At 38.6% G+C, this 24,497-nt stretch overlaps 3 protein-coding genes across 3 annotated transcripts; 2 read left to right on the top strand and 1 right to left on the bottom strand.

Moving 5' to 3' along the window:
* Nucleotides 1-1,695: 1,695 nt before the first annotated feature.
* LOC133107911 (olfactory receptor 51E2-like) lies at nt 1,696-2,661 on the top strand. The gene has a single exon (XM_061217205.1). The coding sequence runs from the start codon at nt 1,696-1,698 to the stop codon at nt 2,659-2,661; it is 966 nt and encodes a 321-aa protein (XP_061073189.1).
* A 3,736-nt stretch (nt 2,662-6,397) lies between these two features.
* Nucleotides 6,398-7,360, top strand: LOC133108321 (olfactory receptor 51E2-like). Its single transcript, XM_061217795.1, has one exon. It carries the CDS (start codon nt 6,398-6,400, stop codon nt 7,358-7,360), a length of 963 nt encoding a protein of 320 aa, XP_061073779.1.
* A 5,930-nt stretch (nt 7,361-13,290) lies between these two features.
* Nucleotides 13,291-18,209, bottom strand: LOC133108319 (olfactory receptor 52B2-like). The gene is made up of 2 exons (XM_061217794.1): nt 17,307-18,209; nt 13,291-13,329 (listed from the first exon to the last, which is right to left on the bottom strand). Exons 1-2 carry the CDS (start codon nt 18,207-18,209, stop codon nt 13,291-13,293), a joined length of 942 nt encoding a protein of 313 aa, XP_061073778.1.
* Nucleotides 18,210-24,497: the final 6,288 nt, after the last annotated feature.

Raw genomic sequence — 24,497 nt, 5'->3', positions numbered from 1 at the left:
TGTCACCTTCCTTTCAGCTTTGACCAGTCTGGGAATTCTCCACTGAGCTCTCTCATTAACAACACTTTTTTCCCCGCAAACTCGAGAGACTGATGTGTGTGAAAATTCCAGGAGATCAGCAGTTTCCGAAACACTCAAACCACCCAGTCTACCAACAACAATCATTTCACGGTCAAAGTCACTTAGATTTAATTTTTTTCCCATTCTGATATTTGGTCTGAAATACAGCAGACCCTGGTGACCATGTCTGCATGCTTTTATCCATTAAATTGCTGCGACATGATTGGCTGAGTACATGTTTGTATTAACATGCTGGCTGTCTAATAAAGTGCTCACTGAGTCTATAATATACTCAAAGAGATAGCACAGTTAACAAGTAATGTTACTGGTATAAATCTGTCGTTGTATCGGTGCAGAAATCGGACTGTTCAAGTGGTTATGCACACTGTTTGCTTTTTGTGTTGCACACCTCCATCACAACTCACAACAGCTGTGGATTAGAATGCTCACATTTGTCACCCGATGGTGTTTGTGCAAAAACAAACTGTAAACCACCATGGATAATGGGTAGTCTTGCTAAAAATGACTGCTCCAGCTGTTAAAGCCTGAAATACAACTTGGCTGCCCCCTAGAGTCGGAACCTCGCAGGTATTATTTCCCAGCCGGCGGCATTCTTACCGAGAGGCAAAACCTCAAATGAAACACGAAACTACTGTATATACTGAATAAAGGCATTGCTTAATTTTGTGTGTAATGTCTTTATGAAACCAAAACAGCTTAGGTTTGAGTTTGGCTAAAGGTTATGTGCCATGTATTTAATAAAAGTATTAATAATACTTCTATTATTTCTTTTAACAAATTATTTGTTTCCTTTACGATTCTGATATGTTCACTAAATTAAGGAAGGAAATTAAGGAAAATGTAATTTGATTCTGATAACTAGCCTTGATTTCTCTATAAACAGACATTGTATTGACAGTTGCTATAGTCAATGAGTTCTCCAGGACTTTACTGTGTCACATGGTGAAAACTGCAGAGCAGAAAGTATAAATGCAGAGTTAATGTGCCTGTACTATAATATACAACCAGGCTGAACAAACTGTTTTGTTTTTTTCCCTTGATCTCTGCGGAGTTGATTGTGGTGAGCAATTTATTTCACATTCTACCCGTATTAAGAAGGTATTATTGGGACGCTTACCTATTTCCAGAAGAAAATACATGTACAGTAGTGCTCTTTATGAATGTGGTGGTTCTTACTTTTGGGCAATGTTAAGAAGTTTGAAAGTACATGAGGACAAATTTATATACTTTCTTTGGCAGATTTCTTTGCCCATATGCATGTCATGCTACAACTGGAAAGTATTTGTGAGATATTGTTAATAGAACCTTATTGCTATTGTTAGATATTATCACACTTTGAAAAAATCTTTTGTTCAGTTTGAAGCTCAGTACTTGACCTTAAAACTCAGCCTCCCTTTGTCGACGGCAAATAAGGATATTTTTATAAACTGCTTGATGAATAATGTGATGATAAATAATGACTTGCAGGATTCTAGGTAGTTCTGTATGTCTATGTAAATGTTTTCTGAAATTAACAATAAATCAGCCACATTAAATATAAATAATTCTGTTAATTATTTATTTTTTTACATACAGGACAAGTAAAGACAAAAAGAAATGAATCATTCATCTAACATGGACTCCTTGAATTCCACCCTCTCTCTAAATACAGCTGTTGTGCATCCCCCATTTTTTTACATTAATGGTTTTCATAACATACCACATGCCAAATACTACTATGTTTTCTTATGTTTTGTTTTTGTGGTCTCTGTGTTGGGGAACTCCTTTGTCATATTTGCTATATATACAGAGCGCAGTTTTCACACCCCAAAGTACATGGGCGTTTTTAATTTGGCTGTAGCTGACTTGGGTGAAAGCACGTCTCTAATTCCAAATTTAATGGCAATGTTTCTTTTTGATTCCCAGTACATCTCCTATGATGCTTGCTTGGCCAACATGTTTTTTGTATTTTACTTTTCCATTTTGCAAGCTCTCACTCTTTCCATTCTGGCATATGATAGATTGGTGGCAATATGCTTTCCACTGAGATACCATGCCATTGTCACAATGCCAGCCATGGCTGTGATGTTAGCAGTGGTATGGGGAATTACTGCACTTTTCATGATTTTATTAATTTGTTTAATTATCAGGTTGTCCTTTTGTAAATCCATTGTGGTAAAAAGCTACTTCTGTGATCATGGACCCATTTTCCGTTTGGCATGCAATGACACCCTGCCAAATTATATCATGGCATATTCTTGCATAATACTGTTCGTTTATTTACCATTAATTTTGACTGTACTGTCATATGCATTTATTGCTGGTGCACTCATTAAAATCACTTCACAAGAAGGGCGATTTAAAGCCATTAAGACTTGTTCTGCACACCTAATGCTGGTGGCTATTTATTATCTTCCAAGAATAGGTACCTACATTGCTGTGGAAGCTCGTACCCTTCATCCAAATGCCAGGATAATCAATACTTCACTTGCAATGGCCATTCCTGCTATGATGAACCCAATCATTTATGTCCTGAACACAGAAGAGGTTAAGGAATTCTCAAAAAAACTTTTCAAAAGAAAAGAAATACAAATGAAATAATCAATTAATGAAATAATTCAATATAACAGAAAATCTGCTGTTTACTGTTTCACAATTTCCACCGTTTGTGAAAATATAATCTGATTTAATATAATCTTTGTTTAGTCAACTAATTCTTGCTTCATGTATTTTGTGGAACATTGGACTTCAAGTTTATTAAATGTATTGTTTATTTGAAAAAAAATTATTAAATGTAATGAATTGGATTATTCTTGGATTATATTTTTGTTTGGTTTGAGTAATGCACTGTACTTTGTCACTTATCCAGTTAGCTTCATGGGAACGTAATAAAATTATTAACTGCCAACACTGCCAGTCAAATAGTTGTTTGCCAGCATGATTTGGACACACTTGTAACACATGTCTTATTAATTCATCATTTCTAAGAAAAAGCAGTGAGAACAAAAATCCCATTTCTGTGGCCCAACTCTACTCTCTGACACAGCAGTTCCAAACCTTGGTCCAGGGGGACTCCTCTGTTGGTTTTGAGAAGGATTGTTTACCCTTGCAAGCCATGCTGGGCCAATATTTAACAGTCAAGGTGTAATTGTCAAAGCTAGCGGTAACGGAAGGCCTGGCAAATGAGTGTCCAACAACATTTCAATCATTTCTTAACACCAGGCTTTAACACAACAGCAGAGCAGGTTTGATACATTTACTGTGGATGTGATATGAGTTTGGTTTAATTTTGATTGGCCCATTTATTTCCCTTTAAAAACAGTGCAGTTCAATCTCTTCCTTCGTGCAGGTATAAGAAAGCTAGGTGGTGGGAGTGCAATTTAATTATTTTTCACATTCGATTCCTTCAATCAAAAGAAGGACTCTTGAATGACTCACTTGGTGAAGGACTCCTTCTGTCGAACAAAGACTCCTCGTTCAGAGCTCATTGAGTAGGCTTGTGAACTGTCAGCAGCTAACGTGTTTGCATTTTGGTTTATAGTGTACTGTGACATTGCGTCATTAAATACTTTTGCAAACTTATTATGATTAATGTCTTGGCTTTCAGGATTTGTATGTCTCAATGTGAAATTCAATTCAAAATGTATAGTTTTAAATGTTGAAGTCATGGTGAGGTAGCCAGAGTTTTCTATCATTTGGAAGCTAGCCAGCTTGTCACCGTTCACCAGTCACAAACTATATCAGCTGCGTCCGTGGTCTACATGTTAATGTATTTGCTTTCAGGATCTGTTTGTCTTAATGTCAAGAGTAAATGTTCAGAGTAAAAATATCGTTTTACGTACATAAGATGACAGGTTCCAGCCCCAGAGTTTCATGATGCTCATGTTGGTAGGCTCCCAGTTTCAACTACCGTCACACAGTAAAGCTTTGAAGCCGTTTTTTCTCGACAATATGATTTTGTGGCACTGAAAAACTCAAAAGCATTTTATTAGGTATTTATTAGACTTAATTTTGACACTTATTGGTCTTCTGCTGTTGTAGCCTATTCACATAAGAGATTTGAAGCATTATTTGTCCAGAGATGCTCTTCTGCATACCAATGTTGTAATGTGTGGTTATTTGCCTTACTGTCACCATCCAGCTTTGTCAGCTTTGACCAGTCTGGGAATTCTCCACTGCACTCTTTCATTAACAATGCGTTTTTGCCTGCATAACTGTTACTGTTTTCTTGTCTTTTTGCACCATTCTCTGCAAACTCTAGAGACTGATGTGCATGAACATCTCAGGAGTTTCTGACACACTCAAACCATCCTGGCTACATTTCTTCCCCATTCTTATATTGGTCTGAAATACAGTGCTCAGTGAGTCTATGATATATTCAAAGAGATAGCACAGTTAACACATAATGTTACTGGTATATTTCTTTCATTACATCAGTGCAGAAATCGGACAGTTCAAGTGGTTATCCACACTGTTTGCTTTTTGTGTCACACACCTCCATCACAGCTCACAACAGCTGTGGAGTAGAGTGTCGACATTTGTCACCTGATGGTGGTTGTGCAAAAACAAACTGTAACCACAATGGATTATGGGTAATCTTGCTACAAATGACTGCTCCACCTGTTACTGGCTGAAATGCAACTTGGCTGCCCCTAGAGTCAGAACCTCGCAGGTATTATTTCCCAGCCGGCAGCATTCTTGCCTAGATGCAAAATGTCAAATGAAACACAAAACTACTGTATATTGAATAAAGGCATTGCTTAATTTTGTGTGTCATGTCTTTATGAAACCAAAACAACTTAGGTCTCTTCCTGGCACTGCTCTGGGCTTTGGTGTTTTATTCTGACACATACACTGAGCCGGTAAGGTGGTAGTTTGAGGATTTCATTGCTTTTAGGCAGGAAAGGCATTCAGTAACCTTTTTAGAATTAATTAGAAGCATAGTGACTAGTAGTTCCGCTTTGCTTTGGTTGGGTGGTTCCCCTGGACTTTCCCTATTTTGATTTCTTTAGCCCTCTTCAGTTTAGATGAGCGAGTGGAGGATTTTGCCTCTTGGGTATAGCCTTAACGAAACTCTTCCATTGAGGAATTTATTTTTTCCCTGACCATTATCTCTCGGGTCAATTTTCTTTTGGTGAAATACCGGGGAGTTTTGGTTCCCTTCTTCAGTTATTTGTTTTCACACGACTCGCCCGTTACTTCGGACATTGCGTGCTAGCTTACAAATACCCTGTTCACCAGATTTTGCGGTTTTGTTTCAGTTGACATTTCACCAGGGAGTTTTTCAGTTTTCAGTTTTTTCCCTCTCCTCTAGTGGCCCCACCCATTTGTGAGGGGTTCCCTTGTTATATCAGTGGTTATCCAACTTATGGTGGGTGACTTTGTGATCCTGTCCCCGAGTTAGGTCAAAGGTTATTTGCCTTGTATTTAATAATAATAATAATAGTATAAATAATACTACCTTACCGTTCCTTTGAATAAATCATTAATTTCATTTTACGATTCAGAAATGTACTTGTTCACTAAATTAAGGAAGGCAATTAAGGAAAATGTAACTAGATTCTGATAACTAGCCTTGGTTTCTCTATAAACAGACATTGTATTGACAGTTGCTATCGTCAATGAGTTCCCCAGGTTCTGTGTCACATGCAGAAACCTGCAGAGCAAGAAGTATAAATGCAGAGTTAATGCACCTGTACTATAATACACAACCCGGCTGAACAAACTGGATTTTTTTATTTATTTGATCTCTGCCTAGTTGATTGTGGTGAGCAATTTTTCACATTCTACCCCTATCAAGAAGGTATTATTTGGAAGATTACCTATTTCAACAAGAAAAATACATGTACAGTAGTGCTCTTTATGAACATTGTGGTTTTTACTTTTGGGAAACGTTGGAGTACATGAGGACACATTGATATACTTTCTTTGGCAGTTTTTTTTGCCCATTAGCATGTCATGCTGCAACTGGAAAGTATTTGGAAGATGTTGTTAGGAGAATCTTTTTGCTATTGTTAGACATTACCTCACATTTTGACAATTGTATTGGCTCAGTTCAAAACTCAATACTTGACCTAAAAAGTCAGCCTCCCTTTGTCTATGGCAAATAAAGAGATTTATATAAACTGCTTGATGAATAATGTGATGATAAATAATGACTTGCAGGATTCTAGGTAGTTCTGTATGTCTGTGTGTATATCTTAAATGTTTTCTGAAATTAAAAATTAAGCAGCTGCATTAAATGGAAATAATAATTCTGTTAATTTTTTATTTTTTTTACTTACAGGACAAGTAAAGACAAAAAGAAAAGCAAAAAAGAATGAATCATTCATCTAACATGAACTCCTTGAATTCCACTCTCTCTCTAAGTACAGCTGTTGTGCATCCCCCATTTTTTTTCATTAATGGTTTTCACAACATACCCCATGCCAAATACTACTATGTTTTCCTATGCTTTGTTTTTGTGGTCTCTGTGTTGGGGAACTCCTTTGTCATATTTGTTATATATACAGAGCGCAGTTTTCACACCCCAAAGTATATGGGCGTGTTTAATTTGGCTGTAGCTGACTTCGGTGAAAGCACTGCTCTTATTCCAAATTTAATGGCAATGTTTCTTTTTGATTCCCAGTACATCTCCTATGATGCTTGCTTGGCCAACATGTTTTTTGTATTTTACTTTTCCTTTTTGCAAGCTCTCACTCTTACCATTCTGGCCTATGACAGATTGGTGGCAATATGCTTTCCACTGAGATACCATGCCATTGTCACAATGCCAGCCATCGCTGTGATGTTAGCAGTGGCGTGGGGAATTACTGCACTTTTCATTATTTCAGTAGTTAGTTTAATTACCAGGTTGTCCTTTTGTAAATCCATAGTGGTAAAAAGCTACTTCTGTGATCATGGACCCATTTTCCGTTTGGCATGCAATGACTATCTGCCAAATTATATAATGGCATATGCTTGCATAATATTGTTCCTTTATCTACCATTAGTTTTGACTGTACTGTCATATGTGTTTATTGCAGGTGCTCTCTTTAAAATCTCTTCACAGGAAGGGCGATTTAAAGCCATTAAGACTTGTTCTGCACACCTAATGCTGGTGGCTATATATTATCTTCCAATAATAGGCACCTACATTGCTGTGGAAGCTCGTACCCTTCATCCAAATTCCAGGATAATCAATACATCACTTGCAATGGCCCTTCCTCCCATGATGAACCCAATCATTTATGTCCTGAACACAGAAGAGGTTAAGGAATTCTCAAAAAAACTTTTCAAAAGAAATAATCTTTTGAAGTAATCAAATAATTAAAAGATTCTATATAATAAGAAATCTGCTCTTTACTGTTTCACAATTTCCACAGTTTGTGGAAATATAATCTGATTTAATATCTGTGTTTTGCCAACTAATTTTGGTTAATGTATTTTGTGAAACATTCCATTTCAAGTTTGTTAAATGTATTATTTCTTTAATTCATTTTTAAATGGAGTTTGATTCATGTTTGAATTTGTGGATTCTATTCTTGTTTGGCAGTGTACTGTACTTTGTCACATATTAGCTTAATGGTGACGTCATAAAGTTATTATTGTTACAGTTGAATGTACTTTCTCTGCAAATACTTGCTAAGGCAAGCAATATTTAATTGCATCTCCATTTAATATTGCAGTTTAAAATACCAAGAGTCGTTATCACGACAATAAAGCTAACAGTGAAATACCAGTTGTTTTAATAAAAGAAAAAAACTAAAATATAATTTGTTTAGCCTACTAATTATTGATTCATATATTTTGTGGAACATTAAATTTCAAGTTTATTAAATGAATGATTAAATGTTATGAATTACATTGATTCATGTTTTAATTCTTGGACCCTATTCTTTTTTGATTTTAGTAATGTAGTAATGTAGCCAGTTAAAACTGTCTCTAAAAACTGAGGCAAGGTGGTTGGCACAGAGTGGCCGCAGATGGTCAAATAGACCAAAAATGCCTTAATTACATTACATTTCATTATTGGCATTTGGCTGACACTCTTATCCAGAGCAACATACAGTTGATTAGACTAAGCAGGAGACAATCCTACCCTGGAGCTATGCAGGGTTAAGGGCTCAAGGGCCCAACGGCTGTGTAGATCTTATTGTGGCTACACCGGGATTAGAGCCACCGACCTTGTGGGTCCCAGTCATTTAACTTAACCACTATGCTACAGGCCGCCCTATGTTTGGGACACAAAGTAGTCCTGTTTATTCCTTTGCATGCCATGTGTCTTCTCTGGTGATGCTCTGCCAGGCCTGTATTGCAGCCATCTTTAGTGAATGCTTCTCTTGGGAACTAGTCCTCTTAACTTTTTTCTTTGGCAGTCATACCTGCCCAGGCCATAACACCGATGTGGTGGTATATTTTACCAAATGAAGGCTACAGGCCTTCCTACTATTTTGCTTGTGGAGCTGTGCCATAATTGAGCTGTGTAATTGTTACAGTGTTTGGTTTAACCCCTGACATACAGTACAAATGCCTATCCATACTGTCAGTGCAGTTATTCTCACACCGCAAGTACTAGCATTTTGGAATTACATTTAAAAAATAAATGTAAATAAATAAAAGTGCATTAGCAGAGCTTCAATTATTTAATTCAAGAATATAAGCACATATTTACATGATCGTCAATGCCATCCCATCACATATAACCAGTTCTCCTCAGCTATGAGTGGGTAATAAAAATAATTTTTGAATCATAAAATCGGGTATCCTTTGTTGTAATTTAAAGTTGGAGATAAATGTTCTCAACACTGACACTTGAAGAATTTTCATGGCAAAGATCTGCAATGCACAGATGCTGTAATTTAAATGAACTTGAAGCACATATTTTGTTAAAGAAGTAAATGTTCACAGAAATGAATGCAGTTACATTCTCCAGTTACCATTTACATACATTTATTTCATTGTACTTGTTTTTGTTTGGGGCGCTATACTTATAACTATACTAGTTTGTTTTCTCAATAAAAAATCAAGAAATTATTGACAAAGTTACTCTGGTTAATGAGTTCCCCAGGTTAATTCCCATTGCAGACGTAAAGGAAACCGCAGAGCGAGATGTATAAATAGAGTTATTGTCCCTGTACTGTAAATATGCAATCTGGCTGAACAAGCGAAAGAAAACCTTTTTCCTCATCCTCTGCTTAGGTGCTTGCGGTAAGTAATTTTTGTTGCAATATTTCCTTATTAAGATGATCTGATTTCTAGGATTACCTTTTTAAATATCAAAATTACATGCAGATTACTGTGCCACGGGGGTGCGCGGCTAAAGCATCGGACGTTGATGCAGGTATCAGATCGATGCCGTTGCAGTTGCAGTTGCAGAACCGGTCCTGCCAAAGCCGAGTTTGGCTGGCACACACGGGGGCCGAGGGGGGAGGCACTCGGCAGGGTCTGTGGGATCGGCACCTACCATCGCCCCTGATTGGACTGGCCTCGGAGTCACAGTCGCGGGGCTTTGAAGCGATGCAGCTTGTAGAAGGCGTGCTGTTCTCCAGAGCGCTAGATCTCCTGGGCCGCTGAGGGACTGTAGCGGTGTCCTCAGCTAACATGGGAAATTTGAATAGATATTGTATAATTGGCTACCAAAATGTGAAAAGATCAGATCGGACCGGGATTGGACCAGATTCACCTGTATTTCACCTCATTATGCTGATACAGTAGAAAGACTCTGGGCAAAGATGGGGTTCTTGGGAGAGTTTCAAGGCAGAAACCACTGCTAACCAAGAGGAACATAATGCAAAAAAAGCACCTGGATGACCTCCCAAGGTTTTTGTAATAATGTTCTCTGGACAGATGAGTCAAAAGTAAAACTGTTTGGATAACACAGGTAGCATTATGTCTTGTGTGAAGCAAATACAGCATTTCACAGAAATCATGGTAATGTGAGTGTCGTGTGGGGATGCTTTTCTGGCTCAGGACCTGGACAAATTGCCATTATTGAAGGAACCACAAATTCTGCTCTGTACCAGAATATTTGTAACCCTCATATTATGAGATTTTATGACCTCTTTTATGTTTGGGGTCAAATTGACCCAAGCAATTTGAATTCACACAAAATTATTGTAATAGAAAATTTTTGACACTTTATGTTTTGCCTTCTTATTGTCTTACAAGCCTTGTCTTACAAGCCCTGTAACCATGAATATGAAAAATCTGTGGGAAACATCTCATTTTCACCTGAGGCAAGAGAAAGTTTGACACTTGTATGTGAAAGTGCCACCAGAACTATCCACAAAGAAATATGTGGTTGTATTTTTTCTTGTTTACTTGTTATCCAGCTACAGAGGGTAAAGCTAACCCCACACTACACCTATGTATGCAAAGTTTGTACAGGACTTGTTTTGCGAAGAATATAGTGGGCTAAAATTCTTCCACAGCAATGGAATTTTAAGAAGCATTTGGTTGCAGTTACTGCTGCAAAAGGTGGTCCCTGCTGTATCTGTTTGCTGGCTATTGACCTTTGGCTGTCTTACCTGCAAGAAAACTCTTATTATAAAGAATCCTACGCCTTGATCTCACTTGTGGTTTGCCTGTTCTATGGAGCTGATATTTGCCTCTTATTACATTCTGTCAAAAGATCTGAAACCATTCAGTGTGACTTTACCTCAGGTTTGTGGTCTATTTCATATACAGTACATGGTCAGTATCAAGTCAGTAGAAGCTTCAAGCAAAATGTCAGTTGCCTATGGCAAACAATGCGATTCATATAAACTGCTTGATAAATAATGTGATGGTAAATAATTAATTGTATGGTTATAGGTAGTTCTGTTCATGTAGCCATGAATGTTCTCAGAATACAAAAATAAAATAAACTCAATTACTTTAATGTAAGTTTTATTCCGTTTATGTTTTTTTCACTTCCAGGACAAAGAGAACAAAAGAAAAGGAATATCATATGTCTGACATGAACCCTCTGAACTCCACCCTCTCTCTAAATACAGCTGTTGTGCGTCCCCCCTTTTTTTTCATTAATGGTTTCTATAACATACCCCATGCCAAGTACTACTATGTTTTCCTATGCTTTGTTTTTGTGGTAACTTTGTTGGGGAACTCCTTTGTCATGTTTGTTATATATACAGAGCGCAGTTTTCACACCCCAAAGTATATGGGCGTGTTTAATTTGGCTGTAGCTGACTTGGGTGAAAGCACTTCTCTAATTCCAAATTTAGTTGCAATGTTTCTTTTTGATTCCCAGTACATCTCTTATGATGCTTGCTTGGCCAACATGTTTTTTGTATTTTACTTTTTTGTTTTGCAAGCTCTCACTCTTACCATTCTGGCCTATGATAGATTTGTGGCAATATGCTTTCCACTGAGATACCATGCCATTGTCACAATGCCAGCCATTGCTGTGATGTTAGCAGTTGTGTGGGCAATGCCTGCACTTGTTATTATTTTAACAGTAAGTTTAGTTACCAGGTTGTCCTTTTGTAAATCCATTGTGGTAAAAAGCTACTTCTGTGATCATGGACCCATTTTCCGTTTGGCATGCAATGACAATCTTCCAAATGATATCATTGCATATGTTTGCGCAATATTGTTCCTTTATTTACCATTAGTTTTGACTGTACTGTCATATGTGTTTATTGCAGGTGCTCTCTTTAAAATCACTTCACAGGAAGGGCGATTGAAAGCCATTAAGACTTGTTCTGCACACCTAATGCTGGTGGCTATATATTATCTTCCAATAATAGGCACCTACATTGCTGCGATTACTCATACCCTTCATCCAAATGCCAGAATAATCAATACATCACTTTCAATGGCCCTTCCTCCCATGATGAACCCAATAATTTATGTTCTGAACACAGAAGAGGTTAAGGAATTCTCAAAAACACTTTTCAAAAGAAAAAGAACACAACTGAAATAATGAAATAATGAAATGATTCAATATAATAGGAAATCTGCTGTTTACTGTTTCCCAATTTCCAGTTTGTGAAAATATAATCTGGTTTAATATAATCTGTGTTTTGTCAACTAATCCGTGGTTAATGTATTTTGTGGAACATTGCATTTCAAGTTTATTAAATGTATTATTTTGTTAATTCATTTTTAAATGGAGTTCCCATTACAGTTCTAATCTCCCACAAATGAATGTACTTTCTCTGCAAATATTTTTGACATCTAAGGCAAGCAATATTTAATTGTATCTTCATTTAATATTCCATTTTAAAATACCAAGAGTCGTATCATAACGATAAAGCTAATCCCAGTTGTTTTAATAAAAGAAAAAAACTAAAATATAATCTGTGTTTAGTCTACTAATTACTGGTTAATATAGTTTGGGAAACATTATGTTTCAAGTTTATTAAATGTATTATTTATTTAAATTATTATAAATGTGATGAATGTTTAAATTCTTGTGTGGTTTTTCGGTTAGCTTAATGGGGATATTAATAAAGATAACAGTGAAATACCAGTTGTTTGCCAGCATGATTTTGGACACACTTGTAACATACTTGTCTTATTAGTTAAGCATTTCAAAGAAAAATGGAGAAAATCCCATTTCTGTGGCCCGATTCAACTCTGTACCCAGCAGTACCCAACCTTGGTCCTGGGGGACTCCTCTGCTGGTTTTGAGAAGGATTGTTTCCCCTCTTAAGCAATACTGAGCCCATATTTAACAGTCAAGGTGCAATTGTTCATTGATCAATTAACTGTGGACGTGATATGAGTTTGGTTGAATTTTGATTACCCCATTTCTTTCACTTTAAAAACAATGCAGTACAATCTCTTCCTTAGTGCAGGTATAAGAAAGCTATGTGGTGGGAGTGCAATTTAATAATTTTTTACTTTCAATTCTTTCAGTCAAAAGAAGGACTCTTTTGGATGACTCACTGCATTCACTTGATTCAGTAAGGCCAAAGCTCATAGGATCCCCCCTTCTGTCGAACTAAGACTTCTCGTTCAGCAGCTAACGTGTTTGCATTTTGGATTTATAGTGTACTGCAACATTGCATCAGTAAAGGCTGTTTTATCCTTCAGGAACATTGCAGCAAGCCATTATAAAAAATGATTCAATTAATAGCTCAGTCGGACACTAATGCCCTGGGACCATCCTGAGTTCTGAAATCACTGGTGAATCTAATTATTATGACTGGAGGGATTTGTTGGTTGAAATGGAGGACAAACTAACAATGAAATGTTTCAGGAGCCAGCAGTTTTTACAGTTGGAAATATAATAATGTCTGCAGTTTACACCACGTTAAGATTAACTGAAATTGACTGTATTACCTCAAAGACCAAAGGTGACAAGAATTAAGCTTGCTGAAACCACTTGGACGGAAAAATGCTTTTTATTAGAAATACCATTCGGTTAAATGCAAGTGGTTTTTTTCCATCTTCGCAAACACAGTTTGGCCAGTTTTTGTACTTTTCATTTGCATATTCCCATTTTTTAATTAAGTTTTTTAAATCCAGGCCATGCTGTCAAAGTCCAATCCTGATTTCAGTAGTGTGGCAAATCCAGACACAGGGGCGGATCTAGGGAGTGGCCAGGGGTGGCTGACAAATGCGTGGTGCATATGTGTCATGCATAATACATTACATTACATTACATTAATGGCATTTGGCAGATGCTCTTATCCAGAGAGACATACAACAAAGTGCAAAGTGCATACCCATAACCAGGGATAAGTGTGCTGAAAGACCCTAGAGGGAAGTAGAATTTCAACTGTGCATAAGACATCTGCACCCCCAAAGTTGCATTAAAGATGAATTGCAGAAAAATACTTGTATGATAGGCCTTAAATAATTATTTTGTTTTTGAACATATTTTTTCACATATAAGAACCTCTCACTGGTGTAATTACATCAGAAGTCCCCTTGGACCAAAGCAAGCCTTCTTTAGCAGCTCTCAATTAAGAGCTTCACACCTGAGATTTGTGTCCAGCAGATGAATGATCTGAGTACCTGATGGCTGTAGGTATCTGTGGGTGACTGTATATGGGACATGGGATCCTTATGTTGACAACAATCCAACAGTGTACACTGAACTAGAAGAAAATAGAAAGCAATGTGTCCCAGTATACAGTATGTGTGTCTGCATATACTCTATTAATGATTCGATTAAATCAACCAATGGTTTCACAATTATTGACACCTCTGGTTTAATACTTTGTCCGAACACCCTTGGCAGAGAGAGGAAGAGATGGAATGACACAATATACTTCCTTTAGACTGAGATATACTAAATTAAATAATTGACATTATTGACAATTTGCATGAGAGGAGATGTACTGAGATAAAATTATATAGTTTTCCCATATGTTGAAAACTATATACTATGAACATAACATATACATAGATAATTACCTGTGTTGTTTATTACATGCAGCCTTTTTTCTTCATTATTGTTAAGGGTGCCAATAATTCTGGAACCCACTGTATGTGCCTCACAAATTTAATTTGAGGGCATTCACATTAATATTACATTATTGGCATTTTGGCAGACGCTCCTATCCAGAGCGACGTACAGTTAAGCATCAGTTGAGCAGGGTTAAGGGCCTTGCTCAAGGGCCCAACGGCTGTGCAGATCTTATTGTGGCTACACCAGAAATTGAACCGCCGACCTTGCGGGTCACAGTCATGTACCTTAACCACTACACCACAGGCCGCCCGGTCAGGTCACTCGTAATGAATTATATCCATTTCCATACAAATTCCATACACAAGTCCACCAATTGTCTTTGACTATCTTACACTTGTTAGCATTAGGTTATTTTCCTTACACCATTCAATCAGGCCCTCCACTTTAGCCCTTAACTCTGTCTCATCACTGTTTGTTAAACACCATAATTATAGAGGTCACATCATTCTAACATACCGTAACTTTTCACTGCCCAAGAGACCAGTTAAAACTGTCTAAAACTGTCTAAAAACAAGGCAAGGTGGTTGGCACAGAGTGGCCGGAGATGGTCAAATGGACCAAAAATGCCTTCCTACTATTTTGCTTGTGGAGCTGGGCCGTAATTGACCTGTGTAATTGTTACAGTGTTTGGTTTAACCCCTGGCATACAGTACAAAAGCCTATCCGTACTGTTAGTGCAGTTATTCTCACACCGCAAATACTGGCATTTTCTAATTACATTTTAAAATTAAATGTAAATAAATAAAAGTGCATGAGCAGAGCTTCAATTAGTTGTGAAAAGAATATCAGCACATATTTACATGATCATCAATGCCATCACATATAACCAGTTCTCCTCAGCTATAAGTGAGTGTTACGACCCAGGTTCTCGATCCGCTCTGGGTTTTTCTCTCTGCTCGTGTGCTCTGCTTGCAGGAATGGAAAGGTGGGCGGAGCTAAGGAGAACTGCGCCAGCGCTGATTTTTGGATTTGACGCACTTGGAAGCTGGGGTTTAAAAGCACAGCTTCTTCACCATTCTGGAGCTAGCTCATGTTAGCTTGTGGCTGTACTGCGAATGCGCCTTCCGCTCTCTGGCATTGTGTTCTGTATTTGGTTGTTGGCTTTGACACTTGTTAAAAAGGCCTGTATTTGGTTGTTGGCTTTGACACTTGTTAAAAAGGCTTGTATTTTGGATTTGCCTTTGAATACTAAGTCTAGAGTAAAAGAAGGTATTTAATAAATATTTGTAATTCCTTCACCTCGTTGTTTGTGTCCATTTTATGTTACGGCCAAATCGAGCCTTAGGTCGTAACAGTGAGTAATAAAAAATGTATTTGAATCATAAAATCGGGTATCCTTTATCGTCGTTTAAAATTGTAGATAGATGTACTAGTTCTCCACACTGACACTTGAAGAATATTCATGGTAAGATCCGCAATGCACAGATGTTGCAAGTTCAATCAACTGAAACACATATTTTGTTAAAAGGGTAAACAACCATTCTCAAAACAAGCAGAGGAGGCCACCAGGACCAAGGTTTGGAACTGCTATATTAGAGAGTAGAGTTGGGCCACAAAGTAGATTTTTCTTAGAAATCCTTAACTAAAACAGCATGTGTTATAAGTGTGTCCAAAATGATGCTGGCAAACAACTGGTATTTGACTGATATCTTTACTGTTGCAATAGCGCCTCTTCCTATTTCATACTGGAATATTAAATAAAGATGCAATTCACTATTGCTTGCCTTGGATTTAAAAGAAAATTGCATAAAAAGTACCATTTGTGGAAGACTAGAACTGTAAAGGTAGTTAGTGTTGGCATTTAATAAATTCATGACATCCCCATTAAGTTAACTGAATATGTGACAAAGTACAGTACATTACTCAAAACAAACAAGAATAGAATCCACAAATTCAAACAGGAATTAATGTAATTCATCACATTTAATATTTTTTTGATAATACGTTTAATAAACTTGAAATGTAAGGTTCCACCAAATATATTAACCAATAATTAGTAGACTAAACACAGATTATATTTTAGTTATTTTTCTTTTATTAAAGAACTGGTATTTGATTGTTACCTTTATTGTTACGATACGACTCTTGTTTTTTTTGTTTGTTTTTTTTTCAGATTTTTCCACTTTTTCTCCCAATTTGGTAGTCAATTGTACCCCATCTAATCCAATTAGAGTTAGTGTTAGATACACCGCACACACCCCGGCCCTTGGTGGCCCGAAAGAGAGCAACACGCCTTCTTCAAGCCGTCTCGTCTCATGCTCACGACCGTGATTCCGAGGCACCAAAGGTGCTCTTTGTGTGGCGATCAGCTAACCCTGCCAAGTCCCTCCCGTGAGAGCCGGCCAAACTTGGTTTTTGGCAGGACCGGGAATCGAACCCCAGTGCAACTGCAGCGATACTCTCTATATTTTAAACTGCAATATTAAACGAAGATGCGATTAACTATTGCTTTCCTCAGATGTCAAAAATATATTCATTTGTGGAAGAGTAGAACTGTAACGATAGTTAGTGTTGGGAGTTTAAAAAACTATGAGATCACCATGAACTGAATATGTGACAAAGTACAGTACATTACTCAAACCAAACAAGAATAGAATCCACAAATTAAAAAATGAATCAATGTAATTCATTTCTGTTTAAAAATGAATTTTTGAAGAAATAATGCATTTAATAAACAAGAATTAGTTGACAAAACACAGATTATATTAAATCAGCCTATCCTTTTTCACAAACTGTGGAAAATCCGAAACAGTAAACAGCAGATTTCCAGTTGTACTTAATCATTTGATTATTTCAGTTGTCTTTTTGTTCTTTTGAAAAGTTTTTTTGAGAATTCCTTAACCTCTTCTGTGTTCAGGACATAAATGATTGGGTTCATCATGGGAGGAAGGGCCATTGCAAGTGATGTATTGATTATTCTGGCATTTGGATGAAGGGTAGGCACAATGTATGTGCCTATTATTGGAAGATAATATATAGCCACCAGCATTAGGTGTGCAGAACAAGTCTTAATGGCTTTAAATCGCCCTTCCTGTGAAGAGATTTTAAAGAGAGCACCTGCAATAAACACATATGACAGTACAGTCAAAACTAATGGTAAATAAAGGAACAATATTATGCAAGCAAATGCAGTTATATAATTTGGCAGATAGTCATTGCATGCCAAACGTAAAATGGGTCCATGATCACAGAAGTAGCTTTTTACCACAATGGATTTACAAAAGGACAACCTGGTAATTAAACTAACTACTGAAATAATGAAAAGTGCAGTAATTCCCCACGCCACTGCTAACATCACAGCGATGGCTGGCATTGTGACAATGGCATGGTATCTCAGTGGAAAACATATTGCCACCAATCTGTCATAGGCCAGAATGGTAAGAGTGAGAGCTTGCAAAGTGGAAAAGTAAAATACAAAAAACATGTTGGCCAAGCAAGCATCATAGGAGATGTACTGGGAATCAAAAAGAAACATTGCAATTAAATTTGGAATTAGAGAAGTGCTTTCACCGAAGTCAGCTACAGCCAAATTAAAAACGCCCATGTACTTTGGGGTGTGAAAACTGCGCTCTATATATATAACAAATATGACAAAGGAGTTCCCCAACACAGAGACCACAAAAACAAAGCATAGGAAAACATAGTAGTACTTGGCATGGGGTATGTTATTCAAACCATTTATGAAAAAAAATGGGGGATGCACAATAGCTGTATTTAGAGAGAGGGTGGAATTCAGGGAGTTCATGTTAGATGAATGATTCATTCTTTTTTGCTTTTGTTTTTGTCTTTACTTGTCCTGTAAGGAAAAAAATACATGAACGGAATTATTTATATTTAATGCAGCTGATTTTTTTTTACATTTCAGAAAACATTTAAGATTTCATAGTCATACAAAACTATCTAGAACCCTGCAAGTCATCACATTATTCATAAAAGGGAGACAAAGGGAGGCTGACTTTTTAGGTCAAGTACTGAGCTTTGAATGGAACAAATACAATTGTCAAAATGTGAGGTAATGTCTAAAAATAGCAATAAGGTTCTACTTACAATCTTGCAAATACGTTCCAGGGGTAGAATGATGTGCTAATGGCCAAAGAAAACTATGCCAAAGAAAGAATATCAATGTGTCCTCATTTACTTTCACACTTCAAACTTCCGACATTTCCTGGAAGTAAAAACCACCACATTCATGAAGAGCATTATTGTACATGTATTGTTCTTATGGAAATAGGTAATCTTCCAAATAATACCTTCTTAAAATGCGAAGAATGTGAAATTTGCTCACCACAATCAACTAGGCAGAGATCAAGGGGGAAAAAATCCAGTTTGTTCAACCTGGTTGCGTATTATAGTACAGGCACATTAGCTCTGCATTTATACTTCTTGCTCTGCAGTTTTCTACATGTGACACAGTAATGAACCTGGGGAACTCATTGACACTAGCAACTGTCAACACAATGTCTGTTTATAGAGAAATCAAGGCTAGTTATCAGAATCTAATTACATGTTCCTTAATTTCCTGCCTTAATTTAGTGAACAAGTACATTACAAGCCGAATAACCTTTAGCCTAACTCAAACCTAAGATGTTTTGTTTCATAAAGACATTACACACAAAATTAAGCAATGCCTTTATTCACAGGCTATTAGAAAAAAGGGGTTGTTATTAGTTGGCAGTCAATATCAAACAGCAGCTAAATAGCAAAAATCAATATTTATCAAAAATAACAAGAATAAGTGAAATGTAGCCAGAAGCCACAATGAGCAGATTTCACGCCTTTAAACTGAGACGGGTGCGTGGGGGTTGGACCCAAAATGCACGACTCCCGTCAGGGCTTTATTAAGGGATTGTCCAACCAAAGTTCATATACAGTTAATCCAGCCAAAAACCAAAGTTCAGTACAGAGGGAGAAGGCAGTCTCGAAATCGGTAAACCAAGCAAAAAATCCAGTAAACGGGAAGGCTGTCAGCAGGGCAGTAGTGCAGACGGATGGTAGGCAGGCTCGGATTCGAAGACGGTGCAAGAGTCAAGACCGAAGTCCGCTCCGCGGGGCAAAAGTACAAGGACAACAGGCAAGAGTTTGTGGTACAGGCAGGCAATGGTCAACAAAACAGATGTCAATAACGATGATCAATCAACAGGCTTGGATCTTAAAAGGTAATCAATGGCTCGGAAAACCGCTCAAAAGTGCACTGACAAACAGGAGGCAACTATTTTGCAAAGACATGACTTGAACACTGAGCTTACATGCAGATGTAGACAGGTTAGTAAATTAGTAAATTAGTAAATGACATGCACAAGAACGTAAGGTAAACATAAACACATGGTTAGAATGTTAGTATTACCCAATCCTGATCTCACGTGAGTAGATTAGTAAGTACACATGGGAAAATGAAACCATTAGGGAAGCATGAGCGACAGCAAAGCAGAGAGAGAAAGTATGAACGCAAGGTTTGCGGAAAGACACGAAAAAGTGTGCGCTAAACAATGAACAGGAAAACATAACATGAATCAAACTTAAACCATGACAAAACAAGAAACAAACTGTGACAGGAATAAACTATATAATGTGACATGACAAGACTAAAAAATAAATCATGACCTGACAATGAAACAAAACAAGAAATACAGTAAATCCTCAAATTGTGTCCGGGATTCTATTTGAAGCCGGGCCTCAGATAATAGCTGGGGGCGTGGCCGATTCGGACAAATAAAGGCCGGCCCCCAAATACAAGCCGGGGTAATATTGCCTACCAGTAGGGCTATCAGTCCATGAGCACTAGAAGACATTGTTTCGATTTAACTCAATGAAATAAAAGAGCTCTTCTTAATATTTTATATTGTTGGTTGGTTTAATACTGTTGCCAATGAAAAGTCGTTGTCCTACACCATGGGTCTCCAACACGTTGCTCTCAAGCTACCAGTTGCTTGCCGCCCCCTTCTAAGTAGCTTGCCAAAAGTTCAAGCAGTATACATTTAAACACAATTGTTGCCGCGAGGCATTCCAGCCTACGAATTTAATGAAAAGTAAATCAGGCAAAATTTAAAATTAACTCAATTTAGGCTACTTGGCTACGCAATAAGGTTTCCATGTATTTACAGCACAGCGCACGTTCAATGAATGAATGAAAGCGGCTGCCTTGGCTCGCAATAAACAGACGGGTGGAAATCCCGACACTCTTTCAACTACATAAAACTTAACACTGAACCATCAAATACCCCCCAGATTTCAGTGCCCATCAGTCCCAACATTTAGCAATAGAATCAAACAGTCCAATCGTAAATTAAATCCCAAACCAAAGGGAAAATCTTTTGATAGCGGTATGCTGCTCCAAACAAAACGCATGTCTCACAATAAAACGCACTTCAGGAAAAAAAGATCCTTAACTTGCTGTTATCTACGCTAATTTGTTATTGTTCATGAAGGCGTGTCTGGCAAGTTGTTATTTTATGGATTCTGGACTTGCATGTGATTTATTGTGTTTGAGAATATTTGCAATAAACTAAGTCTGTTAAGACTGACACTATGACTTACCAAACGGTGTTTCCTGATTAGCCTACACTAATTGATTTCTGAACGGTTACAGGAAGTGTTTAACAGTGTTGGCCCACTTTAAGTATAGCCTTTTACTTTATTTCTAAGAATAAAATTCTACAACAGAAGCCTAATAAGAAATAAAGGCCTGCCTCAAATACAAGCCTGCCCCAAATAAAGGCCTGTGCTTTGTGCAGCCTAAGAAAATAAAAGACCCCGGACACAATTTGAGGATTTACGGTAAAACATAAAAACGTGGCGAGACTAGACTACCAAAATATGTCACATGACAATAAAATAACTAAGAAAATAACTAAACATGAAACAGACTATGACACCTGACATTCTCCCATTTGTCACCTCCCTTGTTAACTCCTCCCTGTCTCTGGCTGTTTTCCAGCATCCTCCAAGAGGGCCTACATCACCCCGCTGCTAAAAAAGCCTACTCTGGATCCCTCCATCATCCAGAACTACTGCCCAGTATCTCTTCTTCGTTTTCTATCTAAACCCATAGAACGAGCCACTTCTAGTCAACTTCCTTCTTTCTTTTCTAACAACAACCTGCTAGACCCCCATCAGTCTGGCTTCAGATCTGGCCACTCGACAGAGACCACGCTCCTCTCCATCAGTGAATCACTCCATGCCGCACGAGCAGCCTCCCTCTCTTCTGTCCTCATTGTTCTAGATCTCTCTGGTGCCTTCGACACTGTGGGTCACTCCATCCTCCTGTCCGTCCTGTCAGCAACGGGCATCTGTGGCACAGCCCTGGACTGGATTCAGTCCTACCTCTCTGGTCGCTCCTTCCAGGTTGCCTGGGCTGGTACGGTATCGACACCTCGGCCCCTTGCCACAGGAGTTCCCCAGGGCTCAGTCCTAGGCCTGCTTCTTTTTTCTCTTTACACTCATTCCCTAGGCCCTGTGATCACTGCACATGGGCTATCCTACCACTGCTATGCAGACGATACCCAACTCTCTCATTCCCACCATCTGACACACAGGTTTCAGCCCGTATCTCTGCTTGCCTGAGTGACATCCAGAGCAACCACCATCTATAGCTCAACCCAGGTAAGACTAAAATGATATTCATCCCTGCTAATACCTCTCCCCATCTGGATCTCTCCATTTCCCTCGGGGATACCATACTTACGCCATCACCCAGTGCAAGGAACCTTGGCGTGGTGATGGACAGCAGACTGTCCCTCTCCGAGAACATTGTGGCGGTGACCCGGTCATGCAGGTTCTTCCTATTCAACATACGGAGAATCCGCCCCTTTCTCACCCCCTACTCGACCCAGCTCCTGGTCCAGGCGATGGTTCTGTCCCGCCTGGACTACTGCAATTCCCTCTTGGCTGGCCTCCCAGTGTCCGCCATCAGACCCCTCCAACTTATCCAGAATGCAGCAACTCGTCTGGTCTTCAACCTTCCCAAATACTCACATGTCACCCCCCTGCTTACTTCCCTCCACTGGCTGCCTGTCATGGCACTGGCTGCCTGTGCTAGCCTTCCAAGCAGTTAAGGGGTCTTCCCCAGCATACCTACAAAAAAATCATTAGACCCTACACCCCTGCCAGACCTCTTCGTTCAGCCTCCACAGGCCACTTGGCACCTCCCCCTCTCTGAACTTCCACCTCACGCTCACGACTACTGTCTGTTCTGGCTCCACGGTGGTGGAATGAACTCCTCGTTGAGGTCAGAACTGTAAAATCTCTCCCCACCTTCAAGCGCAAACTGAAGACGCACCTCTTCGAGCAGCACCTCTCCCCGTCCCTCCCTACCTCCCTGTGAACCTTATGTAACCGGGTGCATAAATGTAAGGTTCAACCTAAAGTACGCCCAGTCACACAATATAACAGAGGCCCCCTTTACGGTTTGATAATAACAAGACAGAGACGTGGTCTAAGTTAAATGCAATTACTTTATTAAATCAATTCTGATGCTGGAAGGCAATAATGAGGTTAAGACAAATGCTCATATTCGTATAAAAATATATTTATTTTGAATGTCAATTTTACCAGAATAAATAGGAATAAAATAGACTGATGTAAAGCTTAAGGATGGTGGGTGACGACGCTGATGGGATGGGGCATACTCACCTTCAGGGCTTCCAATGTGTAGTTACAACCCAGTGCTCTCTCACAGCAAGCCTTACTACAAACAAGGTGATACTATATGTGATTCAGGTGCCATTAACACTTACACACTAACACGTGAGGAGGGTACCCCTATTGACTAACCCCGCCACCAATCAGCACCGAGCCCACCATACAACAAGAGACAAGTCCTAAAAGTCCAAGAAATAACCTAACTACAGCCTACCTATACCAGTTGCTTCAATACATGAAAATAAAGAAAATAGAAAAGTACAAGTGCGCCTCTAAGAAGCCACACCAAGAAGACTCCAGGCACGGAGGTGTAATATAGGCTACACACCACGCGCACCAGCCGCTGCGCACCTTAGGTCGTCCGGCCAACAACTAGTCTATAGCCGTGCAACACGGGACACTAGCGAACGTACTCAACAGCAGGTGGGTTCCGCCTGCCTGATAAGCGCAACCAAACGAACTTCAAACAAAACAGCGACAAAGTGAAGAAAGTCACTGTTAATCTGGTATTTTATAATTAAAATCCAATCAGAATATACATGCAGCAAAACGGTACATTACCAAACAATCCATGGAATTCTAAGTTGCGCGAGTTGTTACTTCCGTGTTTCGGAAAAGACTCCGCAAACAGAAGCATCTTAATAAATGAATTAGAAGAAAATAACATTACTGTCGATAAATGTCAAGTAATTACAACTATAAAAATATAGCCCACCGACCGAAATCAGGGGACACAGCTAAATCGCGACGAATTACCCAACAGACAGCAAGCTGCAACCAAAGCATTGTGTTAATCTGCGGTGTTCCTAACCCACGCAATATTATCAGGGGAAAACAGAATAGATGTTCTCTTACCTCTCATGGTAAGGCAGGCAGACATGAGGAGAGGACGAGACAGGAAACAGGAAATCAATCAGAAAGATCACAGGAAGCGAAAGGAAAAACATTTAAAAGGTAGGGAGCCAAGAGATTGGTTCAAAAGATGAGGTCCTGCCGGTGCCACTCCCCCACCCCAATTACTGCACCATTAGGGACAACAGCGAGTCTAACTCGCCTTGTCACACTTAGTTGTTGTCTTTCTGTGATTTACTTTTTTGTGTATCGGTATTTTTAGTTGGCTAGGTAAGCAGTGTTTGGCTAGTTAAGTTTGGTCACTTTTGCTTTGTTGTCTGTTTGTTTATTTGTTTGTTTAAAAAAAAAGAATAAAAAAAATTAAAATAGGCCCTGGTCCTTATCTTTGTTGTCCAGGTAGCAGTTGAAATTGTACTTCCCTCTAGGGTCTTTCAGTGCACTTATCCCTGGTTATGGGTATGCACTTTGTTGTACGTCGCTCTGGATAAGAGCGTCTGCCAAATGCCTTTCATGTAATGTAATGTAATGTAGGTGGTGTGGAGTA

The sequence above is a fragment of the Conger conger genome, chromosome 13, assembly GCF_963514075.1.
Source record: "Conger conger chromosome 13, fConCon1.1, whole genome shotgun sequence".
Lineage (NCBI taxonomy): Eukaryota > Metazoa > Chordata > Actinopteri > Anguilliformes > Congridae > Conger > Conger conger.
Note: the sequence above shows the minus strand (reverse complement) of the source record. Positions and strands in the feature narration are given on the sequence as shown.

What these genes read in the sequence shown, in the direction of transcription:
- LOC133107911 (XM_061217205.1), top strand. Translation starts at nt 1,696, where the DNA reads ATGGACTCCTTGAATTCCACCCTCTCTCTAAATACAGCTGTTGTGCAT.
- LOC133108321 (XM_061217795.1), top strand. Translation starts at nt 6,398, where the DNA reads ATGAACTCCTTGAATTCCACTCTCTCTCTAAGTACAGCTGTTGTGCAT.
- LOC133108319 (XM_061217794.1), bottom strand. Translation starts at nt 18,209, where the DNA reads ATGAACTCCCTGAATTCCACCCTCTCTCTAAATACAGCTATTGTGCAT. An exon ending in ATGTCCTGAACACAGAAGAG is followed by an intron (nt 13,330 to 17,306) that starts GTTAAGGAATTC and finishes TTGGTCTTTGAG; the next exon opens with GTAATACAGTCAATTTCAGT.